A 27,161-nucleotide genomic window follows, 5' to 3' on the forward strand; every position below is an offset into this window, starting at 1 on the left:
ATCAAGAGCTACTCTAGATGACCAGGTTTGCTCTGGGGGAACTCTTTACATTCTTTTCAGAAATCTACTGGCTTCTAAGTTGCTTGAATTCCTGTGGAACTGATTTCATCACAGATGATGTTATTAAAACCCTGATCTGGGGGCTTCCCTGGTGGCGCAATGGTTAAGAATCCTCCTGCCAATGCAGGGGACACAGGTTCGAGCCCTGGTCCGGGAAATCCCACATGCCACAGAGCAACTAAGCCCGTGCGCCACAGCTACAGAGCCTGCACTCTAGAGCCTGCGAGCCACAACTACTGAGCCTGCATGCCACAATTACTGAAGCCCATGTGCCTAGAGCCCATGCTCCGCAACAAGAGAAACCACCACAATGAGAAGCCCGCACACCACAACGAAGAGTAGCCCCCCTTGACGCAACTAAAGGAAGCCCACGTGCAGCATGGAAGACCCAACGCAGCCAAAAATAAATAAATAAATAAATGTATTAAAACAAACAAACAAAACCCTGATCTGGCATCTTTTGCTCTTTTTTTTTTCCTGCTAATTTTGCTCCTCCTGCTATTTTTCAAATCTAAATGCGGATCTGCTTTAATATAATGAACCAGCCCCTGTTTTGCTTTCTGACTTCTGGAAGAAATTGGAGTAAGTTATGATGTACCAAATGAAGGCGGTGCTGAAATCCAAAGTGTGTACAGACTCCCCAGTGTCGAGCCTGCTTGTGAATGCCTTGGATGAAAAGCCATTCTCTAAGACACACATACGGGATATTTTTATCATCTAACCACCACCTAGTTTTGTGTGCCTTGTTTCCCTTTCTGGTTCATCACTGCCCTTTGTAGCATTTTATTATCCCCCATTCCCCCACCTAAATTAAATCCTCTGCTTTTTCTCAATCTCACCCACCTTCAGAGCTCTTTTGGAGCATCCCCTCAGCCCTCAGTGATGTCTGACTGGGTTGGGAGAGGTGATTGTTGGGGAATAGAGGAAGCTAGCAGGGTGGGCTGGGGCCAAATTTTGGAAGATATTTGGAAGCTAAGACGCTTGGACTTCATTCTGTAGTTAGTGAGAACTCTATCAGCTTAGGGATTGCTTTTAATGGTGACTACAGAATCCAGAAAAAAAAAAGTGATTTAAACAAATTAGGAATTTTTTTTCTTACCTACAGCAAACATGGAAGTGAACCGTTGCTCGTACTTGTTCAGCAGCTTAAAAATGGCAGGGCCAGATCTCTATTATTCCCGTAGCCTCTCCCTCGTGATTGCCTCCTGGTTACAAGGCGGATGCTCTACCCTGAACATCACATCCAGGTTCAAGGCAGGAAGAAAAGGAGCGGGAAGGAACAAACCCACCTGTGTCTGCTTCTCCTCTGAGGAGCATTCCCACAAACCCCACCAACAACTTCAGTTTTCAACGTTTTGGCCAGAACTGTGCATTGTGGCTAACTGGGGTTCTGTTAGAAAAGAAGCGTCAGAGAATAGATATTTATTGGGCAACCAGCGTGGATTGACACAGAGCCTTCCCTATGCAAGTTGGCAGTGTGAATTTCCAACCGAGAAATATTGCATCAAGCATTCCTTCCCCCCCCCCTTTTTTTTTTACTATAAAACACAGTTTTTGCCTCGCCTCTCATGAGATTATCGGTATTTTGACCTTTTGGAAATAAACATTCAAAACTCACGTACGATAGAATGAAATCAAGTGCTAAGTAGTGCGGGGCAGCCTTGGAGTGTAGTAAAAGAAATATGTTGGAGGTACGAATAGCTAGAAAAGATTTCATGAGAAAGAGACTTGAGCTGGACTACGAAAAATGGCCTGGATTCTGTACAACACTATCATGGTGGATACGTGACATTATACATTTGTCCAAACCCGAAACAACACCAAGCACGAACACTAATGAGAACTATGGGCTTTGGGTGATAATGATGTGTCAATGTAGCTTCATCGAGGGAAGCAAATGTAACACTCAGTGCAGGATGTTGTTGGTGGGAGAGAGCGTGCATGTGTGGAGGCAGAGGGTACATGGGAACTCTCTCTACTTTCTGCTTAATTTTGCTGTAAACCTAAAACTCAAAAATAAAGGCTATTTTACTTTAAAAAAGAAAAAAGATGGATTGGATTTAAATAGTTGGAGAGATGGTAAGGCTGATGTTCCAAGGAGAGAAGAAAAATAAGGTCACAGATGTAGAAATGACTACAGCATAAGACAGCATGGTGAAACTGGGTTGGCCCATCATCTTAACCTTTAAGCTAAATGTTCAATAATTACCTGAAATGAATTGGAATAAACTTAATCTTTCATTACTTATCACTCATTCCTACTGAGTTTTTCAGCGTTAACATAAGAAAATTTAAAGTTAAGTATTTTACTGTTTTCTGCAGAGGAAGAGGGAGTAATGATTAATATTCTGCAACCATGTGTATATGTGAAGCACAGATTAAACTCATTCAGTCAACTAATACTCAAAGGATTAAAATTACTTTCACGTTTCTTTGCAAAACTGATATTTAAAACTAAGTCCACTGCTTATTCGGGATTCTTTCTAAGAACTGTACATTTACTACCTTGATAATTATATTTTGCATTTAAGTACAAAATCTTTTCTGTTTTGTGGCCAAAAGTAATCATGTTGTAAAACACTAGCATTGGTCATTTTAGTTTTCTTTCAAGTAAGTTGTAATCCTGTTAAAAGTAAAAACTCCTTTCAGTTGGTTACTTTAATTAAGGCGAGTATAATAAAGTTGAGTTCTAATTATTTTTCTTTCCCAAGTTATTTAAACAGTTGCTTTTAATTACACATTGAATTTAATTGAATTCAATTAAATTGAATCTAATTGGGTCTAATTGATAAACTCCCTACCTAGTTGTTGAAATTTAGACAATGAACTACAACCTGTAATTTACCATTTCTCAGTGAGACTGGAAAACAATATGGTTAGGGTTTTCACCCCTTTTCTCTACTTTGACCTGGACTTTGCTTAATCATAAACATTGTTCATATTATGGGGCAGAGATCATTTGTGTAGCAGCTTGCCTTGTGACTGGTGATAAATCGCCAGGAAAGTACGTCACCCATGGGGATGAAAAGGCTTGCCTTTTAATCTGGTTTATATTAATACAGGAGGAAAATACAGCATTTTCTATTCTCTTTATAGTGTTGCCATCTGGCTGGAGGAAGGCTTTTGTTTATTTTTTGTTTGCTTTTAAATAAAAGCCTTTTGGGTTGAATGTAAAGTGTGTAGTGTTTACTCCTGTCAGCTCAATGTATCAGAAGGACTTTGTAACACGAATCAAGAAGCTGCTTTTGGTGGTAAACAAAAGACCTTAAGAATTAATTCCCAGTTGTTTCCACAAAATATATGGAACGTGTGCTTTTCTGAAATGCTTTTCTTCATTTCAGCTAAGGTGGACTTTTTTTGGCTTTTTAAAAAAAAGATTATCAAAACAAATTAAGTTGCTTTGGAAAAAAAATTTTTGGTTTACAAACCCCTCAAAGGTGAAATGCCTGTTTTGTAGCCTGTCTGATGTTTCCAGCCAGAGGCTGTACTGGTCTCATGCTTTATCCCATGTAGTATAGGCAGTGTTCTTTCTGTATTTGGAGACTGACCCTCGAATTCCCCAGATACTCACTATAAGTGATACTGGGCAAACCTTTCTATTACGTGACTGCCAAAACAGTCATTTGATTTTGAGTCTTGCCTGAAATAATGTCAAAACCATCCAAAGATGACATTAACTAGTTTTTGTTTTCTGACATGGAGTGACGTGACTGTGGGCTGACAATTCTTTTGGTCATCTTTTCTCTGCAGTCTCAGCAGCCATCAAAAAATGGGCAAATGTGTACTTTTTCTTTTTACTTACCTTGTCATTAATACTTTTTCTTCCTGGGCTTTTGCCACACTTTGTTTGGGGTACATCATCTACCCTCTCTTCCTCTCTCGTTTCCTTCTTCAGGCATTTATTCAGTGTCACCTGTATGCCAGATAGTGGGCTAAACACTAAAGGTACAGGGATTGTAAAGATGAAGGCACCATCCCTGCCCTCAAGTTCCTCTGGTCTGGTAGAACTTATCACAGTTCTGCACCTGGCTAAGTATCAAAGACTAAGTTGATAGATGACGAACTGTTAATAATCAGCTACATGTGTCTGTTTCATTCTTCATGCCTTATTGTTTTGAAGGTGAGTGACGTTTCTGTTGAATGCTGTTCCCATACATCACATAACTAGGCACAGTGTTGGATTATATTTGTAAAATCAACGTCTTTGCACTGGGTTTGAATTATCTCTGTATTGGACAAATTTCTTTGTTTTTTGGCTGAATATCATTTTCCATCACTATCATAATTTTTTTTCATTATGAAGGAATGAAGTTATCAGAAAGTGACTTTCAGTCACTATTCGTTGTTGCTGGATGAGCACCGTCCAGATTTTAAAACCTCCGCAGGGTCTTACAAGCCTCTAATGTAGTCTAGTGTAGCCGCCAAGTCATTACTTTTTGTCCTATCTGGAGTGTGTGAAATGCAAAGGAAAAGGTCTTAATTGAATTGTTTCTGTCAACAGAATGAATAAGGAAGATGCAGTGTATGACTCGGGTGTACATTATTACCAAATGTTCTCATTTAATTGCATTTCTTTTTGCAACAAGAAATGAGCAATAGAGTGCTGAATAAACAGTTCACGGTTCTTATTGCTGCCAAGCTAAATGTGGCCAGGTGTTGTGCCATACCATGAAGTGGTTTATCCTGGTGCAGGGGGGCAAATCAGACTCGGCACTGTTTTTCAGTATCTCTAGTTACAGACGTTGCCATGGCACAGTACCTGTAAGTTTGCATAATGAAGTGGCTGCTTCCCCATCCTGAGCAGTCTATGAAAGATTAAAGGTATTCATCAGCATCTACCCATATTTTATTTCCTTGACCTGCCTGCAAAATGACCTTTAAAAACACCCCACCTCTTTCCCAGCCAGGCACACTTCCTCCATTCCGTGTTTCCTCTTCCCACCTACTCTCTTGCTCCCTGGAGTTCGTGGCTGGGGCCCCATTTCCTGCAGGATCTGAAGCAGAGGAGACCCGGAGCGTCTACACAGGGTCCCTGTGTGGTGCTGCCCTGGCTCCTGCTAGGCTGGCCACACTGACCCTGCTCCTCCCCTGCTCCCTGATGCTTCAGCTACAGACAGAGGTTTCTCCACAGTCACTCGTGTCACTTTTTCCCCTTAATGGTTACATAATCACCTTATGATTGAGAGTTAAGGGTAAGTAGAAAAATCTGAATAATTATTAAATTATCCAGAAAGTGGAGTTCTTAAGATAACTGGTTTTAGTCTGATTTCCTTTTATTAAGATGATAACCTTTTTAAATACATTTCCAGCGGGCTTGTTGGGCCTCACCGTTCATTTATCCAGAGTCCACTGAAGCTAGAGTAGTTCACAGCCGGAAGTGCCGTGTGGCATGCTTCAGTGACTTTCCATTGCCTTCATCGTAAAGTCCAAACTCATGGAATTGGAGGACGCATTGACCTCTGCCTGTTTGTCTTATTTTCAACTGCCTGCCTTACTAAACCCACTGTTCTGACTGGTCAGTCCCCTGATGCTCTCTCGTTTTTTTTTGCCTCGGTAGTTTTGCATATGCCATGTCCCAGCCAGGAGTGTTCTCTGCTTCCCCACCACTTACACAGATTCGCTCCATTCTTCAAAATCTTTATCCAGTGAAGTTTCCCGTCCCTACTACCCCCTGTAGCACCTCCTCCCACCTCTGAATCCCTGTAACACTATATCATTTATTTGGTTATTAGTCCTCTATAGTGTATTGATTTTTGAAAACTGAATTGGTCTGTTTTTGTAACTGCATGTATTTGCATATTGTCTCCTCCAAAGGATAATGAGCAGCTTGCAGGTGGATGCTATGTCCTACAATCTTCATATTCTTAGCGCATGGCGCAGTGGCTGGCCCATGGGAGTGTCTGTAAATGTTTATTGAAAACACCACATAACATTTCTGAGCCTGGGAATATTGTGGTTCCATTGATAGTAACAAGGAGACTGAGTTGGCTGATTTTGTGAGGACAGTTAGTTCAGATTTTGACATAGTTTCAAGTGATAGCAGAGATACATGAGCATATATTCCCTAGAGGTGGAAGACTGTTTATAAATGCAGATTTGCAAGTGACTGAGGTCAAGACTGTGCTTTAGGCCATAATAGGGGAGAACGTTTCTGAAGGAAGAGAAATTATTGGGGGAATCAAAAGCTCCCAGGGGTCTGGAAAAGGAAAAGGCGGTAGAAAAGATGCGTTGTTCACTTAATATTATTTTCCCAGTACTGAGCACAAGGTGTTCCACGGAGTAGGGTGTTGACCGAATAAATGTGAAGAAGACTGAAGTGAAGTGGGATATTAAACCTAGGTTTGTCTCAGGCTGACTCCCATGGGCTTTGATCGTTCCTATACAACTTCACATACAATTATGAGGAATTTAAACTGAAAAGCTCTCCATCATGTGGGTTAATCAGAAAAGTCATTAGAAGTTACAAGATTGCATTATGTCCTTCTTATCCTGATGCAACTTTCATAAATAATATTGGATAAAACATTTAATAGCTATGACTTAAATGTTACAATACTCCTGGCAGCTATATTAGAATAAATTTTAACTGTCAAGCAAATAAGCAAAAAGATGTCGTAAAGCAGAACATTTTAGGTGAAAGACTCCGAATTACCTGAGAGTTACTCTGTGATCTTCATATGTTGTGATTTTAAACCAGTAACATTCTTCAATTGCCAGAGCAGTATTCTGCGGCCAGATTTTCAAATAAGCTATTTATGATTCAGGTTCTGTGATTCACTAAGAAAGGCTCAGGACTCAGCATACAGTTATACTTGTGGCTAAGATTTATCGTAGCAAGAAGACATAAAGCAAAATCAGGCCTTTCTAAGGACAGCACTTGCAGGCCTGCAATGTTGACTTTTTTTCTGCACGGGTAGATTGAAACTATGAGATTGAGACAGATGAAGTTGCAAAATTCAACCATTTTTAACTACAGAAATGACAGCTGTGTGCAGTTCAGCGTCTCGTTCTGTCTTCTGGTTTACTCGCCCAAAGTTATGTGTGTAGCCTGGGGGGCTGGATTCCACAGAGTACAACCCAGCATACAGAGCTGGGAATTGAGGGGCTAAAGTTTTGCTGTTTCCCAACCCACATGCCACCCTTTAAAATGGTGACAGATGTACATTATTTTTGTGGAGGTCAAGACCACCTATCGTTCAGTGAGTTTAAACTCAGCATTGTCCTTAAGGTTGCAGTCATAAGTATCTTATAAGAGTAAGCATTTTTACTAAATTAAGCATTCGTTGGACCAGTTATCTTGATCAACTGAGAGAAGACTCTTCAACCGGACCATCCAGCCAAAAATAGAAACAAAGCGGTGGGAACCCCATGATCTTTATGGGAAGACATTGCAACAAATGCAATGAATGGTAGAGGATATGGATTACAGAGACACATTGGTGTCACTTCCAGGAGCTGCAAAATTTTTACTGGATGAAAGCTCCAGGTGTCTGCTGCCTGCATATTTTGTTGCAGAATGATTTAGAGATAGAGTCCCAGGCCACAAGGGTGCTTCTCTCCATCCTTCCTCTTGTCTTTAACACACTTACATGTGACATTAATGGAATAAAGCTTTCAAGCTAGCAGGAAGATCAATAAAAATTTTATAAGGCTAGCAAAGACTTATTGAGCATCATAGTATATGGCTCAGTTTTCTTTTTTGAAAAATGAAAGAAAACAGATTCAAATAAATTATACTGGAAAGCCACTTGAGTCATTTTAGAAATGGTATTATTTTAATGGTAAATTTAAAAATAGTATATGTGATCCTACCTGCTAGTTACCTAAGATTTCCAGATTTTTAAATGTTTAAATCTTAAAATGAATAAATTCATTCCCCTTTTCATTGTGTTCTCAAACAGTGAAATTCCCTGCACTTGGTTTAAAAAAACAAAAAACACCTCAGAAGATTTTATTTTCCTATTATTATAATTGAGGGTTTGTTTTTTTTTTTTTAAGGCTCACACTTACTTAATGTGACGGTAACTTGAAAGGTATTAAATCTCAGAAAACTGTCATCTCTCTAAGCCCCAGAAAGACAGATGATTACCTCTTCCCAAGCCAGGTTGTACCCTGGAAACTGTACCAATAAGTCCCGCAACCTGAGGCCCCCAGGAGGTGCGATTGTACCTGAGCTGAAAACCTCTGAAAGCAGCAGCAGCAGAGCCAGACTCTGCTCCCCAGGACCACTGTCCCCAGGTTGACACAGGTTTGCTTTCCCTGTTAGCAATGAGCGAGCAAAGCCCAGAGGAACTAGAAACCCGGTTTCCCACATTGGTGTAGGAATAGGGAGAGAGCCTAAAATACCTTCCACCATGTATTGAGCCTTGCAGTGGGCCCGGCAGTCTCATTTAATTTTCACAACTCTGAAAGTGTTTTCCTGCACTGCAGACGGGGAAATTAAGACTGAGAGGTTAAGTGATGTGCGGCGGGTTCACAGCTTCTAAGGGGCAGAGCCAGGTCAACAGACTCCAAAGCACACCTTCCCCACAAACTCAAACACACAGCTACACCTCCGAGTGTGGGAGGCCCAGGACCTTGAGGAAGAGCGTAGACGCCGAGAGGAGGGCTGAATATTTGCTACACGCCTCCTATATGCCAAGCCGTATTCTTAACATCTTTTCAACTAATCCTCCCAACGACCCTGTGAGTTAGGCAGTTTCACCCCCTTATTACCTACTCAGAGAAGTCAAGAAACTTGAAGGTCACTGAGCTAGTTAGTAGCAGGGCTCACAGCTGAACCCAGGTCTGTTTGAGTTTATCTTCCCTCTTACCACGATTGAGTGTTAACCAAAATGGTTTTTGGAAAAATAAGGACCATTACAGTGGTGGAAAGGAAAGACCGATAGAAAAGCAGAAACATAGCCTGAAAACTTTAGACAAATGTTCAACCTAATGGTTAAAAATTAACAGTATATAATCTTGGGCTAAATAGCCTGACAACTTTTTAAATTACCTTTATTTTACTAAATTTAACCTGTCAGTTTTATATGAACATAACACATTTTAAGATCAATTTTAAATTTGTCTTGTTATGAATAGGACTCAGGAGGTCTTTTGTGATAGAAATGAATTCCTGAGATCCAAATGATAATAAAGTGGGCAGATAGATGTTCAACTAGAGTGGATCTGTTAAAAGTCAGATATAGATAAATGGGAATTTAAGTAACCAGGCCTCCAGTTTAATTGAAATTTATATCTTACATTGAGTTTCAAGACAAAGCAAATTACAACCAAAAAAAAAAAAAAAGCTTTTTATCAGGGATTAATCGAGGATTATTTGGAAAAGTAACTTGCACTGAACATGTGTTTAATCTCCTTCATGGTCTACTGTAACATAATATTTAGCTAGGATTGATGTCTGTTGTCAGGACCTGGGGGCAACTGCAGATATTCAATCACCAGAGACAGATTAAATTATGTCAAATATGCCAAGGCAAGAAAGAAACCAATACATTTGAAATATATTCTAAACAAGTGGTCCTAATTATCTTTCATTTAAGTAAAAATAATAAGTAGAAGATCCCTTAAACAGCTTACTAGTTAAGGCTTTATTTACTATGTGCTGGAGGTGGCTATATAATAAAAAGAAAATAATAAAGGTATTCCAAATCTGTGTGCACTCCTTTCTGTTCATCTTCTTTATGAGCAGTTTTAAGATAACCTTGCAGAATATGGAAGAAAGTTGTTCTATCCATATTGAGCACCAGAGTTCCAATTAAGTCAATTTTTGGTCTTTAGGGGCTACCTCTAAAATTATGAGACTATAGGCCAATACTAACTAGTATGGACTTTACCTGCCACGTGGTGATGACTGGCAACTTGTTTTTGGCAACTGGGGTGAGAGTGTGTGTTATAGCAATCAGTGTTTATGTTTGAACCTGTATTTAAAGCCAACAAATTATTTGAAACTGGGCAATTAAACATACTATATAAGATGCTTTCTACTGTTTAGTCTGTGGTTTCCTATGCTAGTTAATACTGTATGTAATTGCCAGACAGCCATAATTTGGTATATTCTTCATTCAGAGGTAAAAGGTAAATTTAGTAACTTTTTTTTTTTTTTCAGTACATCTTAGGTACCATTTTTAAATTTAGTCTTCCTGAAGCGTAACTACTATCACATCCTTTCAGATTCAAAAACCTTGAACCAATGAGTCCTGTTTTCTAGTTATTATCCTTTTCCCTCAGCCTAATGGAGGAGATGATAAATATGTAACATGTCAGGGATAAGGGCTACAGACAAAGAGTAAGAAGGAGTGGGCAGTGATGAGTGATAGGGGTGCTATTTTAGATAGATCAAGGGGACTCTAATGTCACATTTGAGCAGAGACCCAGTGGAAGTGAAGGGGAGACCCGTGTTGACATCTGGGAGAAGAACATTTCAGGTACATGCAAAGGCTCTGAGACGGACTAAGTCAGTCAGTATGATCTGAGTCAGTATTATCAGAGTAATTAAGAGGGAAAGTGGTGCAAGGTAAAGGCCAAACCATATAGTACCTTGTAGGCCATGGACAGACCTTGAATTTTGCTCTGAGTGGGATGGCGGCTGTTAGACCTTGGAACCGAGGAGTGACATGACTTATGATTTAATGGGATCACTCTGGCTGCTGAGATGAGAACAGACTGAAGAGGATCAGTAGTGGGGTCAGGTAGACTGGTTAAGAGGATATTGCAGTCACACAGGGAAGAGGAGATCAGAAAGGTAGTGGTAGAGGTGATGTTTTTTAAGGTAGAGCTGAAAGAACTTACTAATGGATCAAATTTGGGGAGTGATTGGAGGAGAGAAATCAAGGATGATTCCAAGGCTCTGGACCTGATCTACTGGAGGAACGGAGTTGCCTGAATGGATGGGGAAGACTGGGTGGAACAGATTTTAAGGCAGAGGGTAGGAGGCAGGGAATAACAAGGGCTTGGTTTTTGACATGATTTGTGAGAAGTAGCAAAGATACTTTAAATGTCTTTAAAAAATATATTAAAGTCATATGTGTAAAGAACAATTTACCTGAAGGACCCTATACTTTATACAACCGGAGAATTGCCTGATATTTCTGCCCTTTGGTCCCTTCCTAGAATACATTTCCCTTAGTCTCTTGAATAATCTTTGTTATTGAACGTTTGTTAGAGGCTTTTCCAAAATCCTAGTAAATTATTTCCCTGTTTCCCTTTTGGTGACCTGCTTGGTTATGTTCTTGGAATGTTTTGGTTCCTAATACATGACCTTTTTAAGAACAAAGATCAGAGAGGCTCTAGATCCCTGTTTCTTCCTGGTTGCTTTATGTATAAACTGGGACAGCCGGGGTGAACAACTCCATGGACCCGGAACACGCCACCGCTGTAGGATTGGTCAGTTGAGCTGAGGCTATTGATGTTTGAATGTGTTCTTCCCACTGAATAGTGTGCTCCTTGAGGGCAGGGGTTGTTGGCTGCTTCATCTTTATATTTCCTGAATCTAGCCTAGCACTTGATACAAGGGTTAACAGTAAATGTTGAATATGTGAATGTTTCTGAATAAATTTTAAGAAACTAAATACGTCTTTTCTCTTTTGTCTCATTTGTATAGCGCCTGATGGCAACAAAGTGCAAGATAAGAAAACCGCGGCCTCCAACCGGCCTTCTTCTGCTATTTCAGGACAAAATAGCAACCACACAGGAAATAAACCAGGTACTATGCATTGCCTTTGCTGTGGAAAAAGGAAGGTTAACCCAAAGGCCTTAGTCATGCTGGAATTTAGGAGAGCTTGGTTTCAGTCCTGCCACCAAAACACACACTCAGACTGACTCGTATGAATATAAGTCAGAGGACCTCTCACGCCTTGATTTTCTCTCTTTAAAATGGAGATTCAAAGCCTTGCCCTACTTACCTCTCAGAATCATTTTGACAGTCAGTGAGATGGTGTATGTGAACGCACTGTTCACTGTCAAGCAGTGTATAAGAGGAAATAATTTTGCCATTCTGCCTGAAATGATAGATATGACACAATTTTCTGTACCTGTATGCCCTGCATTGTTGCATATCTCTTTTGTGACTTTTTCAAAAACCACTTAAGGAAATCATTACACACAGCATAGCTGGTATAGAATGATGTTTTTGTTCTCCATTCCCTGCAATGATTGTACACCTACACAGTAATTTCATCTAACAGCCTGTGATTCATGGTCTGTTCCACTCAGCGATACGACGAAACAAACACTCTGTAAACATAATACAAACAATTGAATAGACAATGCAGTTGCTTCCAGGTATCCAACAACCATTGTGTGGTCCTTGGGAGAGACTAACTTACAGTCTGACAATAAGAGACAGTCAAAGGAAGGTAAAGGCAAATTGAACACCCCATTAGGTTCCTGGAAGCCTACTTCTTGCTGCATCCAAGGCCAAAGTCACTCAAGAACAGTGAATCAGTGAGAATAAAGATGGAAATAACTGTATCTAGCCCCATAGAAAACATTCCCTATTGCACCTAGTTTTGTGGGGCTTTTTTTCCCATGTGGAAAAGGTCTTGAACAGAGAAGATAAATCTAGCCTGCCATTTAGGAGAGGAATAACCAGTACTATTGCAGGTATTGCATGAGTAACCATTAGTGGCAAATGATGTGTAGTTTCAGTGGAGTTTTAATTTGTAGGCTAAGATTTCCCCATTTAGTCAGTTTGCATTTTCATTCATTTATCCATCCATCTATCCACCCAAAGCCCAGCCACCATCTAATGTTTATTGAGTAGTTGCCCTATGACTGGGACTGTGAGAGATACTGTATGAGCAAATCAACAGGGCCCCTGTCCTCATGGAGCTTATTCTAGTGGACTTTTGTTCCTTATACTCCAGTGAGCATCCTTGTAGAAGTAGAAGCTCTTTAGCATGAAAATCCCATTTGTTTTACCATGAGAATTGAACATAGCTAAATGGTTTGTACTGGCTTTCCCTTGTTCTCCCCATCAACCATTGTTTCTAATTCCTACATTCTTTACTGTGCAATTTATACTTTTATATCCCGATAACTTGTTTATTTATCTGGTGCTAGTACTGTATAGGTACTAGGGAAATATTATTAAAAGACATAATTCCTACTCTCTAGCTGACAGTATGGTAGAGTAAACCAGTATATGAATAAATCAGTCTAACCCAGTATTTCCATTATCAGAAGAGAGATATGCAGAGTGCATAGAAATATAGAGGCCAAAAACATATTTTCTGCTCCAATTGGCCATCTCTTTATAGAGCCACTTGATTTATGTTGCCAGAGTCAAGTTCAGTGAGGAGATGTTTCATTTCAGATTACATCTTTTAAGTATCCTTGGGTCTGCTTTCTTGTGTATACACATAAGCAAAGACACATAGAAGACTCTTATTTTTAAAACCACCATGTTATCTTCCTGAGTATCTCAGGAAGTATCTGGAAGTATCTGGAAGTACTCAGGAAGATACTGAGTATCTTCAGTATCTCTGAAGGTGACATAAGAGGTTCCAAGTTGGAGTTCCAGGCTTGAGTAAAACCTTTTGATTTTATGGGATATGAGTCACAGGAATGTCTGTCTAAAGCAGTTTTTGTTGATTTTCTTACTGTAGGAACTTAAAAAGAAAAGAAGCACATGCTGTTTGGGGCATATTTTGAATATTGCCCTAACCAGATGCAAGTATCCTGACAATGAAAAAGGGTGCCTTTTTAATCCAGTAAATTTTAGTTAAATTTCTTGCCCTCCTTTACTTTCTGATACTTATGCTCTAGAACATCTCTGATTTAGAAAGCATCTATTCACATTCAAAGTTAATATTTTACGTTTAAAACATGTAATGGAAGGTCCTCATGGTGTTTTATAAATATGTGCACACTGTGTCTTGTGTTATCCAAGAGGGAAGGGTACTCTCAGCTGTGAATACTTGAACCGAGTCCAAAAGAGACACTTTGTAAAGTTACAAAGTCTGTTTCTGACTACTGTTAACTGAGGAAGTACGAGATGCTTCTTCAGAACTCCATCAGCTGCCTCCAAATGGTAAAAGGTTTGTTTGTTTGTTTGTTTGTTTTTTAGCAGATGTAAGCTTTTATATATAGAATTTCCTGGATAAACAACAAGGTCCTATGGTATAGCACAGGGAACTACATTCAATATCCTATGATAAACCATCATGAAAAAGAATATTAAAAAAAGTATATACATGTATAACTGAATCACCCTGCAGTACAGCAGAAATTAACACAACACTGTAAATCAATCACACTTCAACAAAAAAAAGTTGTCCGTGTATGACCTAAAATCAAGCCTCGGACTCCACTGTTCCACCCACTTTGGGAAACACCAAGCTTACATTGTTCTCCTTCTGTAACACCCTCCATCCATCCCATCCACACTTCTTAAAGCCAAGTGTGTCTCTGGCAATCCTTCTCAGTTGCCACATCCCCTGTGAAGCTTTTCCTGAGAACAAGCTGTGAATCTTCTTCCTGTGAATTCCCTCTGCGCTTCGAGCGATTATTTCTTAGAGGACTCATTTCACCTCTTCCTTGATTGTAACCCAAATGGTAAAAGTTTGACCTGATTAGAAGAGAAAATTGCATTTTCTTCATGAACTACTGTGCACGTACCTGAGAAAAGCAGAAACTCCAGTTTATTAAAAATGCCTGTAATTCCTATCCCTCTACTCTTCCCCACCACAAGTCTTTAGAAGAGCCAGTAAAACTTTCTTCTTATAAGTAATAAATAAATTTCCCTCATGGAGGAAAACATGACTTGTAATCTTCCAGCCATTTTCTGATTCTAATGACTCTGTAGATGCCATGCTGTGAAAAGGGGGGACAGGATTGAGTTAAAGATGGGATTTTAAGCCCTAACTCTGACACTTAACTGTGCCACCTTCCTTAGTCACATGCATTTATTTCCTTCAGTTTTCTCATTTGGAAGATAGGCATAATAACTCTTCATTGAATGACTAGCTGCTTGGCTAACTCATAGGATTATTGTGAAGAATAAACTGATAATACATATGGAAGTCCTTGTAAAATGCAAAGCCCTCACAGAAGTAGTTTACTGTATAAACAGTAGTGGTTCAGATAGGAGTCAAGGTCTAGTGAGTTCTTGGAAAAAAGCCTTGTCAAAGTGAGTTGATTTTCTTGATCTTTGAGGGTCACTCTTTAGCTCCGATTTTTGCAGAATAGTCCAGGTTTACACACGTCGCCACAGACAGACTCTTACCAGCACGCCCTTTCACTCTTAAAAGTGCCCTCGTTTGGGTGGTCCCTCTACTTTTCAATCATCACAGGTAGGAGGTTGGATGCAGAGTGTAGCTGCAAGTTTACCGCCACCGAAATCCTATTTCTCTTAAAACTTCTCCATCTGAGAATAAGTAACTCAGTTCTATTCTAACAATGTTAGATCTGTTGGGAAACAATGTGAAATGTTCGTGATGTCAGATCATTTTCTATACCTTCATTTTGTTCCAGAGAAAAGTGTTATGAGGGTAGTAATGAGAGGGAGACAAAAATTACAGAAAATTCACTGTTCACTTGGAATTATTCAATTGTATTTTTTCTTTCTGAAATCCTACCTTTAAAGATCATTTTTATCAGTTTTTAGTTATTAAACCTTAAAACTGTAATCGCTAGTATTTACATTTTTAAAAGTCTGTTGTCAAATACAAGATTGGTATGAGTTTGCCCCAGTAGTGAAGGTTAATGGAAGTGTACTGGCTCTGAAAGTTAGCTAAGGCTGTTGGCTCATTTGTTTATTCATTCTGTCTTTTTTTTTTTGGCCGCGCCCTTGTCATGTTGGGTTCTTAGTTCCCTGACCAGGGATTGAACCCACGCCCCCTGCACTGGAAGCGCAGAGTCCTAACCATTGGACCGCCAGGGAAGTCCCCTCATTCATTCATTTAATAAGTACTTATCGAATGCCCTCCTTCCTGTCAGGTATAGTCCTAGGCATGGGGAATATAACAATGAACAAAACTGACCAGGCTCTGCTCTTCCCTACCTGCATTCACAGCCATCTTTCATCTGTCACAGGGTGTTTATTAACATTCTAGTATCAAAGTGGCTTTTTATTAATGTGACTAGAAGGACGGAAACAGAATTCAAACTGAATACCTTTTTCACTCTACAGTATTTTCTATTGCCAGGTTCCCAGACCAACCGGAATTGTCTAGCGTATCATAGTCACTATTGCATCTTATACTTTAGAAATGTGTTGCATTTGTTCTTAGCTTCCTCAGATCTAATTCTAAATAAGTACTGATTGAGATCAGTACTGAAGTGATAAAGGTGGCCAGTGGGAATTTTCCGACTCTTAAGCATTGGCCTTATTTATAGTTTTTATTGATATATCTGCATAGAACTGTATACAGCCTGTTGTTGTACACAGTTGTTACCAGACAGGATTCAGTTTGTTACATGTGAAGAGTGTAATTTTCACATGAAATGATAGCATAGAAATCAGAGGTAAACTATGCCCCCTCTTGCATTGCTCTTTTCCAACTATGCATCTAAAAGGCAAGCAAGCATTCCATTGCATAATTGAGTATTGCCTCATGACTGCAGGAACATCAGTTATTGACTTAGAGCTCTCAGGGTTGGTTTGGATGGAAGAAGGTAGGTGAGGATGAGTGTGTGTCCCCCATATGTTGTTATTAAAGTCTTCTTTTCAAAATTTTGTGTGAAATTTGGCAAGTACTTGAAAGTAAGCTAGAAATGTCACATACTCCATATTCCATGAACACAATTTGACTTCATAGACTCTATTTTACAGACATTCTATAATGTGCTTATGTGGCTTTTATAAATAAAGTTGATTTTCAAGTTTCATAATAAAATCGAAGTTTTCATGAGGCAGTAAAACCTCATTATTTACGGACTTTTTTAAGCAATAAGTAATTGTTGGAAGTCTTTCTTCTAACTTCATTTTGGCTTTTGTTCTCAGATCATTTTTTCTTCAAAATACCATTTTGCTATGGCTATCATTTCCAAAAACAAATGACAGCAGAACTCCCCTGTCTGTGATCCTTAACAAAGTGCCTGACGGGAGTCCACGTGCCCCTTTTCTAGTGTCAGAGGAAAACCTTTTGGGACCAGAGGCCACATTTTTCTACATAAAAAATATTTGAGACCTCATAAATGATTAGTAAATCTGGGAAATAATTATCATAATGGATATGAGCTAGTGAGGGGTTCATATTACGAATTTTTTTAAAAAGCATACCTTAAAGCAAAGGAAAAGCATAAAATATCATCGCCTGGTCCTGCCCATGATGCACACTGCCAGGTTTATGCAGCTCCTAATGCGCTTTTAGACAGTTTTTATTTTCCTTAAATGTACAAATTATGTGACGTTTAAGACGCATTTGGGATACAAGTCCTTTAAGTCTGTTGATGAAGCTCTGCCATGTTGTCTCTAAAGTATTATTCCAGTAGGTTTCTATTTTTAATAAGAGATCTTAAAATTGTGATGTTAATTAAGTAGCGGGGAAAATAAAGCTGATTTTAAATGTAATTATCATGATCATCATCATCATTATTATTATTACTATGCTTTTCATTTTATTTAGTAACAGGCAGAGTGAGTGTATTCATGTGGCCCTCTGCTGGAAGCCCCTCGGTGGCATGTCACTCAGAGCATAATCCAAAGTCCTCGCCAGGCCCCCAGGTCTCTGGCCCCATCACTTACAGATCTCACTCTGCTCCAGTGGCTCAGATCTTCATATCGTTTCTTGAACACCTTAGGTACTCGTAACCTCAGGGCCTTTGCACTTGCTTTTCCTCTCTTGGAATATCTGCACGGGTAGCTCCTTTACTTCCATCAGGTTTTTACACATAAAAGCTACCATCACAATTAGACTTCCCTTGGCACCTATCCAAAATGTCAGACCTCCCCTTCCTGCCATTTCACAGTCCCCTTGGCTGCTTTGCTATCTCCTTAGCATTTATCGCAGTCTAACATTTTATATATTGCCCCTTTTTTCACTCTCTATATTTTACTTATTTATTCTATAAATTTTCCCTAAGCAAATCCCATTTGGGCAAAGATTTCTGTCCTTTTTGTTAATAGCTCTCTTTTCAGCACATACAACACTGCCTGGTGCACAGTAGATATTCAGGGTGTTCAGTAAATGAATGAATTTATTGAGATTTATCAAGTGCTAGGCACTGTGCTAATGCTGTTACAAGCATTATTTTATTTAATCCTTACAATGATGTGAGATAGATAGGTTCTATTTTATCCTCATAGGCAATAAGTGAAAAACCCATGAACCCCATATCATAGCTTAGGACTTAGAGAGCTGGGTGAGTAATTCAGCCAAATCTCACAGCAAGCGAGTGACAGAACCGGAAGTGATCTCATGCCTGTCTGACTCCAGAGCTGGGCTGTTCACATCTATCTGGTGAACATCTATTTAGTATAATAAATTCACTTAGGATTCTATGTGTTGTTAAGGAACAGGCTTTTTAAAGCATAAAAACAATAGAGGTTCAGTAGCTTAGGAACACAAAACCTCATATATATAGTTTGATAAAAATAAGCCCAAAGGCACAGTTATGTTTTTACACAGACTTTTTGGGGGCTGTGTGTCTTTTTATTTTACTTTATTTTTTTGAGTTTTATTGAGGTATAATTGACATACAGCATCAATTAAACTGTGTAAGTTTAAGGTGTACAGCATAATGACTTCACTTATATTGTGAAATGTTTATCCCCATGTGTTTAGTTAACATCCATCATCTATACAAAAAAAAAAAAAAAAAAGAAATGGGTTTTTTCCTTGTGATGAGAACTCTTAGAATCTAACCTCTTATGTAATATTTTTAAATAGAAGATAATACTTGGAAATTCTCAGGAAAATTATAATAAAGTGTATCACTGAAAGTATAGTTATAGGTACTAATTGTTGTAATGTTACTATACGTAAGATGTAGTAATATTTCATTCATCAGATTTACTGGACAAAAACATATTTATCAGTGTATATCGTTTTCTTAAAATCTGCCCCTCTTCTCATGTTTTTCTTCTCCCTTTCAGACCCTCCTCCAGTGCTGCGCGTTGACGACCGGCAGCGGCTGGCGAGGGAGCGACGTGAGGAGCGGGAGAAGCAGCTAGGTATCCCCAGCCCTCGCTTGATCTTTCAGGGACCCCGTTGTTGAAATGTTACTTTTTTCGCCTTGAGGATGATGGACAAACAGACATCACTCTAATAAGCATGCTTTCTAGCATGCCTTTATGAGTTCTGCAGATGGATTGGGAAACAGAATTTAGTATGTTGATATAAACATAGAACTAAATTTTAAGCAACAGTGAAGTCCGGACCAGGATTAGGGACATTTTCATTTCTTGTATCGTAAATGACAGTTTAATGTGGCACTGGAGGGCATGTATGTATGAGAGGCGTGATGGCTCAGCTTACATTTTACAACTTAAAAAATACCAGGAGAGTCAGCATGTGGTTCTTTTTATGTGAACAGTTATGAGACTGTGCACTGCTAGGGCACTCACTGCTTTCCACGTTGAAATAATGCTGCTGTTGAATTTATAGACTGATGCTACCAGTGTGCTGCCAGGAAAAACACAAGACCTGTGCTGAGGGGTCTGATTTTTCTTTTGTTATCTAAGGCCCTTGCAAAAGGTTAGCAACTGCAGTATTTGCCACATAATCACCTAGAGAGCTGGGTCACAGGACTAGCTTACCAGGAAGCCAAGATCCGGGCACTCAGCAGTCCTTGTCTTCCAGAACATTGAGCAAGGATATTGGTGCCAACTCCTCCTTTACTTTAATGTCCATTTATGCAAAGTTGCTAAAACAGGATACTGTCTTTATGTGCCTTGGAAAGATGAAATGTCTAGTCGGTGTGTCTCAGTGTTTCCAGAGCGTCTGGATATTTTAAAACCAGAGCTGAGTTAGGTCGCCACAATCTTTCCAGTGGATGGCCTATAACTTTTCTAAAGTTCTACTGCATTTTGTAAAAGTTAATGTTTCAATTGGAAAACCTAACCCCATACCCCATCTCTGATTATTTGTATTCGAGAATCCAAACTTGTGAAATTCACTGGAAGCTGGTTTTCAAAGGTCTGTTGACATTGTTTCCATTCTTTGAACACAGGCCTCTTTCTCTCCCTTGCCATCACGGTCATGTGAGGTCATTTCTTTTCCTGCCAAGGTTTTTTCAACACAAATTTCAGTGACTTGCTGGAAGTCAACAAGCTGCGTGTTTCTGTGTTTAGAGTTTGCACCCAGGCTTGAAGTTCCCTGCCTCTGTCAGGTCTCCCTCGGGCTGGTAGGTTCTTGGAGAACAGGGCTGCCTGTGGCCCTGAGGTGGGGGGGGGTCCCTCTTTGCTTGGAGTGCTGTGCAGTCTGGAGATCTTTCTTCTGTGAACTATGCCCACTGTTCCCTAGTAAAAGTCAGTTAGACAAGTGGATCAGAACTGAGAGGGAAAGGCAGAGCTACTAAAGCAGGAAGAGATTCCAGGTGAGCGTAAGTATTTACACTCTGGTTTTGGATCCATCCAAGCAAAGATAAGCACTTGTGTCCTCTCCCGTCTCCACCCCATCCCTGATGGGTTAGGTTTCCCACTGTTAAATGTCTCCTTTGCGCTGCAATGCGGATTCATATCTGCCTGAGTAGAAGTAGCTCCATAGGGTCAGGAGACTACTCCTTTATAATGTAAATCCCATCATGAATTAGCTTCTACACCTTAACTCATACCTTTCCATTTGGGTTTCTTTGTCTTTCAAATCCAGGCATTATTAGTTTTTTTTGTAGAAAGTATAAATATGCTAGTCACACAAAAATCATTTCCCTTTTTATGCTATAAAGTTTTATAGCTCCGAGCCTGCAGATTCTCCCTACAAGTTGCCTGACTTTATCTGTTGTGTGGCTGGGTTTCTTCTTAATATGTGGCCCCATTTTAATTCATATCGATGATGTAGAACATGGCTTATTAGTTTATATATTTAAAAACTCTATTTGCTAGGTATTGTGTTAAGAAGATGAATAAAGGTTGAGACCCAGCCCTCCAGGGCTAGCTACAGTCTAGTGGTGGGGAGGCGGGAACAGATAAACACGCAGCAATTCTAACAGAGGGTGGTATTGAAGGGGTATGCACATGGGGCATCAAGAACCCCACAGAAGGACCTAACCCAGCCTGAGGATGTCAGGGGCCACCTGAACGTCCAACTAGAGGATGAAGAGGAGTCACCCAGGGAGCTAGAAGAGGTGGAGACTGTAGAGCATTGACGCAAGACAGGTGGCAAAAGGGCATCTGGTAACAGACCCAACCTGCTTATCAGATTCTTATATGGGTCAAAGTAACGTTCAGATTATTGTATTATCCTGTGGTCACAACTTTACTTTGTTGGTGAGCTAGCATATCATAGACATGGTTTTTCTTTCTTCTTACCCCTACCATATTTAATACCATAGTTTTCCTTCTTTTTTTTTTTTTTTTTTTTTTTTTGACCCCACCACTCGGTTTGTGGGATCTTAGTTCCCTGACCAGCGATTGAACCCGGGCCCTCGGCAGTGAGAGGAGTCCTAACCACTGGACCGCCAGGGAATTCCCAGTTTTCCTTAATTTTGATCTTATCTCTTTTGTTGTTGACAGACATAATTTTAATGAAATACATTTTTATCTATCATATTTCTATTTTATTTTACTCATTTTTATTTTTTTCTGCATTATTTGCATTTTCTTTTAAAATTTCTTTTAAATTTTGGCCTATTCTTTTACACTTAAGCTGTCAGAGTAGAAACTAATCTTCATAAATACACAAATAAACATACATGCACACGTACATATGTATAAGAGTCATCTAAAATCTAGCATCTAATTTAAGCTGTGCCTTAGAATACATAAGGGTGATTTCTAAAAAAATTTTAGTTCTAAAAGAAAAAGTGCAGCTGATAAACTACCCATAAATATAAACTGTGCTTTGCAGAAGCTATGATGGGAGTAGAATAGTTTTTTTAAAAAAAAGTGGGAGAGGTGGGGGAAGGGCTGTCCCTTAATAGCAGGTCTTTGGGGTGTGCTTTTTGAAAACACGAAAGCAGTTGATAATATCAACTGTTATCAAACTTTCAAACTTTAAAGCTTTCCAAGTTAGAAAAAAAATACTTTCCAGAAATTACAACAAAGCAAAGTTTAAAGTTATTGGCCAGTGAGATTGATTATTCACTGTTGGATGTAGGTTGAAATTAACATTGAAATCATTAAAGATTTTTTTTTTTTGTAATCCACATTTTTAAAAAGCAAGTTTAAAAGAGGGAGAATAAAGGTCTTTGTTTTGGGTTGCATGTCATATTTGTATTGTTTTGCAAACAGGGAGGATCTATTAATAATTTTCTGTAGGATAAATTTCTGAGTCATGCTTTAATGCTTTATGGTAGGATTATGTCATGCGGCCTGCTCTTTCCACATTATCCTTCAATTTATCATATAAAATCAGGCATAATTCTTCAAGTACGGGACTATTCTGTTTGTTTGGTTGAGCATATGCACTCTGAAAGCTTTATTTTTCTGCCTTAAAATGTTTTCCCGTGAAGAAATCTCCTCAACCACTCTATTTCATCTGATTCTATTCAGGCCATTCCTTCAAACTTCGCTCTCTTGACTTCTGCATCTTTTTTACCATCTCTCTTCTAAGCTTTAATTTTGGTTTTTTTCCTGGGATAAGTGGGAGAATTGTATTTGTAATTGTACAAAAAAGAAGGGTTGTATCATGGTTTCAACCCTCCTTTTTTGATGATATGGGTTTCACATTTCCAACTCACTCATAAGGCAGTAGATGCTTTCCTGTCATCTGAAACTCAACCTCTATACCAGCGGTCCCCAACCTTTTTGGCATCAGGGACCGGTTTCGTAGAAGACAATTTTTCCATGGGGGTGCGGTGGTTGGTTGGTACAGGCGGTAATGCGAGCGATGGGGAGCGGCAGGTGAAGCTTTGCTCGCTTGCCCACCCCTCACCTCCTGCTGTTCGGCCCGCTTCCTAACAGGCCTCGGACCGCTACCGGTCCGTGGCCCGCAGGTCGGGGACCCCCGCTCTATACAACTACATTGCCCGTCAACTTTCACTCCAGGACACTCCTCTGAGAAATTTCTGTGTCTCGGTCAATTGCACCAGCATCCCCGTGCCCCGCCCAATTATCTTTCCGCTAGTTTTGATGCTTTCTCCTGCTGCTGGAGGCACTGGCATCTTTCTACCAGCCTTAACTACCGCATCTTTTACAGAATGACACGTGGTGGTCCAGGGCTGTGCACTGCCTAGTCTCCATTTGGACCTATTGAGCCGCTTGTAGGTACCAGTGGTCAGTCTGGACTCAGCCTAGTCCTCTAGCTGGGGCTTCAGCTACCTCTAGCCTGGTTTGTAGGTGGAATTTGCCACACTCACTATCCCTGAATCCATTTAGTCACAAGACCAGCAGGCCTCTGTCTTCAACATAGGTCTCAGATCCATGCCTTTAAATTTGCTGCCTCTGCTCTCATCCTAGTTCAGACCTTAGTAAATTTAGATTTTAGTTACCCAAAACTATCTCATAGATGTACTTCATTCCTCCAGCTCGGTCACGGTTAGTACCAGTCCTTCTTTTTTGAAGCCTTCCTGGTTTTTATGATCTTTCCCCTTTTGGAAACTCTCATTTTCTTACTCTATATCTTGTATAACTATCATATTTTAGCTCACATTCTAGTGCTACTTTATATGCTACTGAACTTTTTCTATTTGGACTTTATAGAACTTTCTGGTTGTATATATTTTAAGCTTTTAAAGGGTATGGCCATGGTTTTCTAATTCTTTTTATCCCAATACACAGCGCTAAATATAAAACAGACACATAATAAATATTTGCTGATTTTCCTGATTTTACTCAAGCCTTTAATTACGTATTAATAATATTAATATTATTCATTAATAATAATAATGTTTATTGAGCACTAACTATGGGCCAAGCAGTGTTCTAAACACTTCACTCTGTATTATCACATTTAGGTGCAAATTAACACAGTGGTTGTACTTTTTGTTGTGTGGGCCTGCCATAGTTGCTGATGTTAAGTTATTTTATGGGCTGTCATTTATTTTATTTAAAAAATGCATTGTGATAATTTAGCTCAAAGGAGGAACTGAATCTTAAAAAATGGGATAGTTAATAGACCCTTTTTTCTTTCTGCCATATCAGCTATTTAAGCATATTTTTAATATGTACAGGGTCACCAAGATCACTGTTTACATTCTTCAACAAGTGGTGATTCTGTTAAGTAGAGAGTGGTCCCTATGCTTCAGATGCGCGTGGTAGATCTTCCGAAGTTTCAGAGCTGGGCACATACCCCGCTCTCATGTGGAGGAAGAGCTATTCTGCTTCCTCCTGCACAAGCAACGTACATGGGTGCTGTACTCACTGTCCATTTGACACAGAACCAGAGGGTAAATGTAAGTGTTGGAGCAGATTCTGATATCGTTTTGAGAAAATTTTGTGGCATTGACCATTTGTTAGCCTTGGAGTCCATTAAGAATCTGTAAGAACTTGGAATAGATCCTGGTTACTAATTTCTCTTCAAAAACATCTACAAGAATCAAAGCATGTAGAATTTATGCAATAGTATAAATTTTTGACTTGAGATAGTTTAAAGTAATACTAACTACCACCACCACCTTTTTTTTTTTTTACAGCTATTTCCTGCTGTTTTAATTCACATATTCATTCACCTACTATTTGATGTGTGGTCACTGTTGAGCCAGGAACCCTGGGGCTCTTAAAGTGAAAGATCAATTTTCTAACCTCCTGGAACTTACATTGCTATGCACTCCACCTGGAATGTTTGTCCTGAGAGATGCATGGAGCTCATTCTCTCTCCTCCTTCAGATATTGTTTAAATGCCATCTCTTCAGTGACGCCTTCCTTGGCCATCTTACTCAAATTTGCAGCTCCCCCAAACTAGTACTCTACTTTTCTCCACGTCACTGTCAATATCTAAGCATGTATATATTTTATTTGTTTGTTGTCTGTCTGCTTTCACTGGAATATAAGCTTAATAAAAGAAAGGACTTGTGTCATTTTTAAATTTCTATAGCCTAGTACCTAGAATAGTGCCTGGCACATAGTCGATGTCTAACAATTGTTGGTTGAATGGTAAATGAATAGTAAATCTGTATGTTTCAATATAAGTAGAGGTGAATGCAGCAGGTATACTGCAAATTAGTTAGACATTACCAAATTATCAGGTAATACCCACCCTTATAATAGTCCACTCAAACAAGTCTGAAATTCTTATTCTTAAGCATTTTCTCAGTTAGACGAACGAGGATACAAAGCTAATCTATAGAATAGTTGTGCCTTAAAACTGCTTGGTCTTCATATATGTTATGAAACTAATAGTCCTACAATATGTTGACAAATTCAAAGGAGTATCTAAGGAATATTTAGCAGACGAATAGTCTTCTGTGTTTAGGAAGATATAAGGTTTCCCTTTTTGAAGGTGATACAGATTAAAGTTTGAAGTATTGATGCGAATGGAGTCACATTCCCAGCTGGGGGCTTTCTGAGAGTCTATAAAATCATGGAAGCTTATCAGAGAATTGTATGATTGACTCATAGCTCATGAGGAAAAAATAAACTTAATCAAATCTCTCATTCAATTCATTCATATTGGGTTTTATAGCTAAGTTCAAAGCTGTACAGGAGATCTATCATAATGTATTATATTAGAAATAACAATAAGATAATATGAAAAGGATTTTGACCTTCAATTAAACTATTTTTGCACTGTTTCTCAGATAATTTCACCAGACTTCCTTGCCCTTCCAGTCACAGCTTTTCTGCTTTGCTTCCCTCCCCACCCTTCTTACTCAGTGTGTGTTGTCACCTCGGGCAGCAGTATTAATAAGAGTGCAGTCAAGAGATAAATGGTCATTGTAAAGCAATTATACTCCAATAAAGATGTTTGAAAAAAAAAAAAAGAGATAAATGATCATTTCAACCTGGCTTAGAATGTTCATCTCAAAAATGTTGATAGAGAGGTTAGAGTTAATTAGTAAACAACCAGTGATGACGTACTCTGATTAGCATCATAAGTGAAACTGTCCCTGGTTTTACATTTCACATTATTATCATTGATAGATAGTCATTGGTTTTAATAAGACTATCCACACACCAAAAAAACAAAAACAGACTTTGGGAAAGTCTTTCTCATCCAAATTTCTACTGGATAAAACTTTGACAGATTTGTGGTCAACCATGGCATCTGCTCTCCTAAAGTTGTCACTTAATGAATAAAGTGTACAAAAGCTCCCAAGGCCTCCAGGCAGGTTATGAACAACCCAAAGGATCTGAGTACATGTTAGTGGGAGGAATTCGGACAGGAGCACATACCAAAGCACTGCATCATGAGTCAGGCTCAGGACTGGAAAGAATAAATGCTTGTTGTGGGATGGATTAGATAACTCAGAGGCTGAAGCTTTGACATAAGGTGAATCACTGTGACTAAGCAGCCATTGTTTATTTCTCCCAAGTTGACTTTGCCTTTAAAGCTGACAATTAAAAGATCTTAAAGCCTTAAAAGTAAATGGTCTTTTAAATAGACGATGACGAAGGCCAAGAGTGACATTAGAAGATCAGGATCTTCACATTGGATGAACACCTTGTCCCAATCTAGAGGAGGAACTTTAGTCATGGGGAGGTGTTCCAAATTCTGCCTTTTAGCATAATGGTTCCTCGTTTTCTTCTAGAGTCAGACAGTCCAGAGTTTGGATTCCAGTTCCACCACTGACTAACTTTGAGACATCAGGCAGGTTACTTCACTTCTCTGTGAATAAGTTTAATAAAGTAAGTTTAATAGCAGTGTCTACCTCACTGGCAGCTATGAAGGTACTGCCTGTAAATCACTTGGTGTCAGCATAAAGAACTGAGCACACCTCACCGTGATGATGGTGGTGATAAAGATGAGGATGGCAGGTCATGTGACCCCAGAGACTGATTCTAGATGCCGGGATTGGAGAAGCCTAATGTTTCTGAGCTACAGGGAGACAAAGATAGAGGGGTGTTTGTGCTTCTGGTCTAGTAGGCTGGGGCTCAGTAAGACAGCCAGGGAAGAGGATGG

General features: G+C 39.3%; 1 protein-coding gene across 9 annotated transcripts in view; it reads left to right on the plus strand.

Annotated features, from left to right (window-relative positions):
• The window catches only part of MAP7 (microtubule associated protein 7), a 158,967-nt gene that overhangs the window by 86,913 nt on the left and 44,893 nt on the right, over positions 1-27,161 (plus strand). For all 9 annotated transcript variants that reach the window (XM_082474639.1, XM_082474640.1, XM_082474641.1 and 6 more), the window contains 2 exons: positions 11,663-11,764; positions 19,100-19,177. In XM_082474639.1, coding sequence (XP_082330765.1) covers positions 11,663-11,764; positions 19,100-19,177 — 180 coding nt within the window. The remainder of the gene's footprint in view (positions 1-11,662; positions 11,765-19,099; positions 19,178-27,161) is intronic.

Source organism: Balaenoptera physalus (genome assembly GCF_965194825.1).
Source record: "Balaenoptera physalus genome assembly, chromosome: 9".
In the NCBI taxonomy this organism is placed as follows: domain Eukaryota; kingdom Metazoa; phylum Chordata; class Mammalia; order Artiodactyla; family Balaenopteridae; genus Balaenoptera; species Balaenoptera physalus.